Below are 8,189 nucleotides of genomic sequence, written 5' to 3' on the forward strand. Positions count from 1 at the left end.
GCCCACCCCCCGTGGCCCCCCCCACCCCCCCCCCCCCCCAGCTTCCACAGCTGACAGTTGAATGTAAGAAGCTGGGAGCAATAGCCAGCCTGCTATTGCACATTGCAATAGGCAATACCAGGCTGGCTATTGAAACCCCGCACGCTGAGCATTGAACACTTTCTTTCTCAGGTCCGCTCCTCTGCCCAGTGGCCAGGGTTTCAATAGCCAAGCATACATTCTGCTTCTGACCGTGGAATCTAGCCGCCGGCAGCAAGATGTAAACAAGGAATTTCCTTGGAAACGAAATTTAGTTGCCAAGGACATTTCCTAGTGTGCGTCAAGCCACCGGCAAAAAATAAAGAAATCGAGGACGTACCGTAAATCTTAAAAATGCATTCAAGTCCCTTAACTATTAACAGAAATGTATCTGATTTGTGTATCATTCAGCTGTAGATCCTCAAATCATCTCTTAATTGGTGCTGACACTGTCCTTCCTTATGGAGGATGGCTACGTTTGTTCCCCTTGGGTCCCTGTGTGTTTTAAAGTAGCCATCGCTCCAGCCTTGCTCCCGTGATTGACTACAATTTCAATACAAATTAGAAAATTAAACTAAATGCAAGATTGTATTCTATCATGGGAGCAAGCTTGGAGCGGTGGCTACTTTACAACACACACGGACCATGGAGAACAAAAGTAGCCACCCTCCAGACAGAAGGACTGTGTCGACACCAATTTAGAGATGATTTGAGGATCTACAGCTGTGTGATGCACAAATAAGATACATTTTATAAATTCATGTACCTTACCAGTTAACAAAAATGTAACTCCTGAGCTTGAGGCCACTTTAAGGCCAAAAATGTGCATTTTAATGTATGTGCCAAAAATTAGAAAAAGGCTCCAGCAGCAAGGATCAGTTTTACTTGGGCTGTCCAAGCTGAGCCTTAAACTTCATTTTGTGTGAAGGGGTTAAGGGGTTAGAGATCACCAGGAATCTGATAGTCATATGAAGTTTGTGCCTGCTAACTGCCTGAAGCAACTGATTGCTAATCCAGAAGCTGGGAAATGTGTGTGAGCTAATGCAGTAGTCATGGCAGTATTTCTCTGGCAGGTAATCTCTGAAATGACAGGCTCACACAGAGTAAGTAAACTTTAATAACTGTTCAAGTATAACTATTCTTTAAAGCGGAACTAAACCCACTGATTTGATGGTTTCCCAAAAGAAAGCTCAATAAAAATGTTCAAAAAAGGTTATTAAATCCTTAATCAAACATACCAATGTTGTTTTTATTCATATTCTGCCTATTAGAGCATGTGCACTTTATGCTGCATTCATGGCATGCCTCTGATAACTGTCACTGTTGCCAGCGTGCATAATTATGTCTGTTCTCAACTGAGCTTTGAAACCCTCAAATGGCTGGTGTCCTAGTTGGTGACATGTGCAGCACCATGGTAACTGCAGGTCTAAATAGAGGCCAAAATGGCAATTTCCTTGGAGGATCGATGGGTTAAATTTTACTTTAAACAGGACTCTTCAATCTTACTAATTATAGACTGAATATTCAATGTTTTGCATAAACCCAGTTGTGACTAGTTCCATTTGAAGCAGGGGTTGCTAACCATCTTTTTTTGTTGGTCTCATTTTCATCCTGCAGATACGCAGCCTAAAAAAGTACGTAAATTACCCCGAGGGCTCCCTACATCTGTAAGTAGTTTGTGTATATGGAAATCTAAATACTGTAACATTGCATTAAAAGGGTTGTTACATTTATTTTTTATAAAACTTGTTCTTTACTGCAATTTCTTTGCAAAAGAGAACACACATGAAATTGGCTATATTAGGTGATCTAAGAAGAAATCATCCAAAATGGTTGTATTGTTGCTTTCGGGTGCATTCATTAAAGTGGACCTTTACCCCCCCTTCACTAAAAATCACCTCAGCATGCTGATATGAAATCATTCTACATTGATTAAATATATATTTTGCTTTTTCCACTCCTGGTCGTATTAGGCATTAGTGATGTAGCCTGTGCCTAAGTGATGCATCCTGGGAAGGTTACATCCCAGTGAAATCTCATCTGTAAACTGCAAAATTTTGCAGGATCTTGGGGAAAGGCATTTTTCCCCCTTGAGATGTTCATGGTCGCATGTGCCAGAGTTCTGGGAAGTAAAAGGAGAGATATTAACTTGTAAAAATCACCACCATGAGAAGAATGGGGAGGAGCAGAAAAATAAGGTTTGCAAATAATAAAACCCTGCAATTGTCTACAAGTATCTGTAGATTGTCATTACTAAACATTTTTAAAGGTGATGTCATTTTAAAGAGAAGGGTAAAGTTCCTATTTAAGCTTGTATTTTACCTGCTGTTAACCTGCATTTGACTTCTCTTTAAGCTGCTTCAAGCTACTTTTGTCTTCTCATTGACTTGTATGGGAGGGAGGTAGATCTGGATTAAGGTGCCCATACACCTTACAATTATCTGCAGATTTTCTGTGGTCAGATGGAAAAAGTGCAACAGATTTCTCCATCTACGCCAAACTGTGTGGCTGGAGTAATCTCCACCTGGGCCAAGCTTCAGTATCTTAGTCTGCCCCGCTGGCTCCCAAAATACCTGAACAATCTGATTGGATGCAGGCATTGTTCAGGTGTTTTCAGAGCCAGCGGGGCCGACTAGCAAGATACTGAAGCACAGTTTAGCGTAGATGGAGAAATCTGTTGAATTTTTTCCATCTGACCAGAGAAAATCTGCAGATAATTGTAAAGTGTATGGCCAGCTTTAAGTGTTTTATTAAATCACAAAAGCAAATTGTTGAATACAGCAGCATATTTGGCAGCAAACTAAATTAAACCAGTCAATGATTATCACCAATTGGCACTGCCATCATTATTTTCATACCTCAGCAGAAATTCTAAATTCTCCCCACAGTAATCTACCAGAGTTGCAGCAGTATAAGGAAAGGAAAACCCTTGCAATCTGCTATACCAAGAGATCAATATAAATGACTATAAGCTTGATTTACTGTGTTTTATGATGCCTTGCAGGTGCCTTTATCAGGGAAAACTCTTGACACCATTATCAATTTAAAGTATATCTAAACCCAAAATCCAAGATATAATCTATTGAAATTTAACAGTCCTTAGACGTGGTGGCTGCATTAGTTTTTGTTTTTCTTAGGCTAAGAGCATTTTAGCAAGTGCAGAAAATACCTGTTGATCTTGTCGGAAATATAGTGCCCTTGTCATTTCCTGTAAGATGACAAAGTATAACATCCTTCTCTTTCTTGCTTAAACTAATAGTCCCATCAATCCTCCATGTAATGGAAAGGAACAAAGGCAGGCGTGCTTGCAGTCCAACCTGTGACAAAGATGGCCTATACTGAAGAAAAAGGAAGGCTGCCATATTATCATGACTAATATTGAGAGTGAATCTCCCCAGCGGAACTAGACCTCAATTTAAAACCTTGGAGGTTTCCCTTTCTACTCCTATCCAAAACTTTTAAGAAAATGTTTTGGCTTAACATGCACTTTGAAGGAGAGAGGGAAAAAAAGCCCTGTAATACTTCCACCTAAAAGTCTTCAAGGAACATACCACTATATCAAACCTTAAAAGTCCTTCTGTCAAACAAGCCAGGGATGGGAGGGACAACAAACTATCTGTTCAAGCTGTTTGTTTTTATGAAGATCAATCTTTCAATGCTTGTGGGCAACTTGGTTTTCAAGAATGATTTTACATTTTTGGATTTTCTCCATTCAAATAAATTGCATCAGTTGAATTTTGGTGAAAGGAATTTTCAATTCCCATGTGCTTTTCTCATCCAGCTTACACCACTACCTTCTTTATCACAAAACTCCCAAGGAATCTAGCAAATCCTGCTTCCGGTTCCTTTAACCAAGGGAGGCTTTTACTCCAGTGTGTCCGTTGTCCATGCCTTCATAAGTTTCTGATCCTCTACTCCAAGATCAAGGAATTGATGAGATACAAGAATTTCAGGTTGAATTAAATATTTTACCAGAGATCCATTCCGACACCAGGCTGTTTTTTAATGCCATCCTTGGACCTAAAATGTAAATCCTGGCAAAACTTTTTTTTTTTTTTTTTAGTTTTGGATAAAGTGGGGAAGGGTTAGAATGCCTCCAGTTTTTTTTGTTGTTGTTGCAAAGAGTAAAAAAGGAGAGCTATGCAACAGAAACAGGCACACCTAAAAATCCTTAGTCAGGTATGGTAGAGCTAGAGCCCCTGTCAGATTTGTATTTTTAGACTTGCAAAAAAGTGACCGCACTCCTTCTCCCCCGTAGTTCTAATCCAAGGAGACTACATACTTCTAGGAATCCCATCAGTTACGCAGTATTACTCCGATGTTAGTTATTTCCCATTAGTGATTAGTTGCATCCATATATGTTTCTACTTCCAGGTGGAGATTACTCCACCTCACTATGCTGATTTTATTCCAGTGTTGAAATGCAAAGTATTTCAGTTCCCAGCAACCCGTTAACACTCTGCAAAGTTCACAGGTGCTCAACAGGTTGTGGCCCAGCCCAGGAGCTGATGGGCTGCATACAGTGAGCTGCCGTGCCACGTGTGTTGGGTACCACTGATCCAGCCCTTACCTCCCCAGCCAAAGTGTCCTTTTACTTGCCTCTTTCATCCATTTGTATTTAAGTACCTTCAATGATGGAAGCTCTGCATCACATGAGGGAATTACCTAGGATCTGTGTAGGTCTGCATGCAAATGCATTCTGCCTAGAAACGTCCACGCCTCCAGACTGGCACCCACCCATTAAGGCATTTGGTTATTTGCATAGCTACTCCCAGGAGTTAACCCATTGCTTGCAAGAGTGCTTTTTAAAGGCGTACTGCGGCAGGGAGCTGTGATGTTTTCAGGAAGCTATCACAATTCTGGCTCCTCCCACCAGCCATGACCTGTCTGCATTGCGTACAGAGGCCCAGTCAGAGTCTAAAATAAAAATGTTATCCACATGTTGGAGGGGGGATGTAGGAACCAGAGTGAGCAAAATATGTCAATGCAAAATAAATAAATAATAAAAAAAGTACATCTCTGCAATACATGCACATTTCTCCGTATTTTATCCTGTTAAGGCCTATTCACACGGGTTCCATTGCGATACATTAATGCACACGTTAACGTGTATGTTAAGGCAGCTTGTTTATTATGAATGGGCTGTCAATGCACCACAGCAGATAACATTTCTTGCATGACCCCTTTTTCAAAATGTAGCACATACTGTGTTGTGGTGCATCGTGTATTGCACTTTACAATGAATGGTATCGCAACACACTGTACATAGAGCAGGTGCATTGCCATGTCTTGCGGAAGTGCATGTTTTGTCATGAGTTGCTGCAATGCACAAATGTGAATGGCAATACAGAATAATACCGGTTCTGCCAGAAATTCATGCATCTCTTAAAGAATAAATGTACATTTATTTTGTGTTTTAGTAAAAGAAAAAGTTATCCCAGTAATTCAGGATGCTGGTATGGCTCATCTTGCTAGCCTAGCTGCCTCTGGCTTCATTCAATATATTCACTGGTCCCGATCTCCAGATAAGCATACTTCTTCAGGGCCAGAGATTTAGAAAACATTGAAGCCTGAGGACTACAATAACTTTCAACACAGGTTTCCTTTTACATGCATTTTATTACTCTCTACACTGTTGTATATGTGAGTTGGAGAGTATTAAGGGGGCCATACACTGTGACTTTCAGCCGGTTCCTCAAGAACCGCACAGTGGGTGCTGCTGTCGGAAAATCTTCGACCGAACAGAGCCTCCAGCCAATGAGCTGCCAGCTCTGTTCAGGTATTCTGACAGGGGTCGGCAGGCGCTGTCGGAATACAAAAGGAGCTGCAGGGAGTCCTCGATCAACGCACTTGTAGCATTGATAGAGGAATCTGCTTTATTTTTTTTGTTCAGCCTGTGGGTCGAATTAGAAAAATAGCAGTGTATGGCCAGCCTTACTAGCAGTCCCCCTCATTGTACTTCAACGATAGTCCTGATTCATCTGTGCTGGATTGATACTTCCTTTCCTTACTATGCATCTGCTATTTACAGCAGGTAACGGTACTTTCGGGGGAACAGCAGTTACCCCGACTTCCTTTCTTCTTTTGAAGAAGTTTTATGCAAAGATATTTGCCGGGGACCAGTGGCTAAGAGCCTGTTCACACCACTTCCAGCTGCTGGAGCGCACTGGAAGTGGTTGAACAGGCCCTAAAAGCCAACTTTTACTATTTTGCACTGCTTTGAATTCAAACATAAATGCCACACAATGCTCCTGTAATGGGTGAGAAAGTCCACGGCCATTCAATTGAACATGTTTCAGCACAGAAGGTTTAGCAGGTAGCTAAGGGCCTGTTCATGTGATTTTCAGGTCCTGATCATGTGCGGATCTGCAGATGCGGTGCTATGTGTTTTTGCCGCGTTTTTGATGCGTTCCAGTTAAAAAAAAAAAACATTTTCTTTGCTGGAGTGGGGCTGTCAGTATGTTAGGTGCAGTGCGTTTTTTGTTTCTTGACCGGACAAAATGCGACATGCAGTATTTTTTCTGTCGTAACCTCAATGGACTGCGCACGTGAGAACTGTAGCCCATAAAACACATAGGGATACATTGGGATGCATTTTTAGTGCAGGAGCGTACGGATCAGGTCACTATGAGTGTAGTGGAGGCGTGTGCTGTATATATGTACTACATATACATTACACACGTCCAGTACATTATAGCAGTAGATTTACAGCAAGCCCTGTCTCAGCTTCCCTCACTCAGTTTCACTCCTATCCCTGTTGCCTCACGAGGTGCCTCTTGTAGTCGGACGCTGGGCAGGATCGCTGGATCGCGTCTCGGTGCTCAGCTTGTGGGTGGCGCTCGCAATTCTGCCCTGCTAACATGAATAGGTGAAATCATGATCCATAGTACTTATACAGCACACATGTCCCGTACACTGCCGTAATAGTTACAATTATCCCCTGCTAACATGAATAGGTTAAATCATGATCCATAATACATAATAGTACATAGCATGTAGTTGTACTATGGATCATTTATCCCATTCATGTTACCAGGGGATCATTGTAAATCTACTGCTGCAGTGAATTGGGAATCTGTACATGTACTATGTACTATATATAGAATGTACTGCAGCAATAGATTTACAATTCTGCACTGCTAACATGAATGGGTTAAATGATCCGTACTACAACTACATATTATGTACTATGGATCATTTAACCATATTAGGAGGGGATAATTGTAAATCTATTGTTGCAGCGCATTCTATATGTAGTATATAGTACATGTACATATAGAGTGCACTGCAACAATAGATTTACAATTATCCTCTGCTAACATTAATGGGTTAAATGATCCATAGTACAGGGCTACATACAGATCATTTAATCCATTCATGTTAGCAGGGGATAATTGTAAATCGATGGTCTCCAGTGTATTAGCAGTCTGTACTCTATATGTACTATAGAGTACATATAGAGTACATGAATGATGTGAAACCTCGCGCCACTACTCTAATCAAGTTAAGCAGCAGCTGAAATCTGTTTGGTCAGATATAACGTATGAAATTAATGGTAAAAGCCGCGCTGTGTGAATGAGACCGCAAAGTGTCAGATATAGTAGATACTGACCTTGGAGTAATGTGATAAAATGTGTAAAGTGCAAAACAAAAAAGAAACGCATGTATATAACATGCACCTTAGTGTAAATGTAATTGCTACAAAATTGCTTGGGCCATTCAGATGAACTGTCTGCTTCCAATTCCTGAGACTGCAAGAGAGTCTGTACCTAAGAGGAGGTAATCACTGGGAGGTATTCGGCATCAGGTGCTTCCTCTACCTGTTTTGAATTAGAGGAACAGCACATACAGACCCTGGTGGGTCTCTGCTAAAGGTGAGGTGCATTCCAGAAGATTTCTCTGTTGATGGTCACAGGAGACTAAGTTTATTCTACATCCAATGTTTTATCTTCTATTTACTTAATGGACTATTGAAGATCCAGGATCATGGACATTTTTTAACCATTTATTATTTTCACTGGAGTGCAAGTTACACACATGCGTTTTTCTTGTCGGTATTCTTTGCACATTGCATCACATTGATTCACAGTTAATATTTAGTGCATTTGATTTTTCATTATGGATATTTTGTAGCAATTACATTTACACTAAGGTGCATGTTATATACATGC

The 8,189-nt window shown here is 40.8% G+C and overlaps 1 protein-coding gene across 1 annotated transcript in view; it reads left to right on the forward strand.

Moving 5' to 3' along the window:
- Positions 1-8,189, forward strand: part of TCF3 (transcription factor 3) — a 94,383-nt gene that overhangs the window by 59,228 nt on the left and 26,966 nt on the right. Inside the window, 1 exon segment of the mRNA XM_018563735.1 lies at positions 1,636-1,685. Within this exon segment, the coding sequence (XP_018419237.1) occupies positions 1,636-1,685 (50 nt within the window).

The sequence above is a fragment of the Nanorana parkeri genome, unplaced genomic scaffold, assembly GCF_000935625.1.
Source record: "Nanorana parkeri isolate BGI_ZX_2015 unplaced genomic scaffold, ASM93562v1 scaffold690, whole genome shotgun sequence".
Lineage (NCBI taxonomy): Eukaryota > Metazoa > Chordata > Amphibia > Anura > Dicroglossidae > Nanorana > Nanorana parkeri.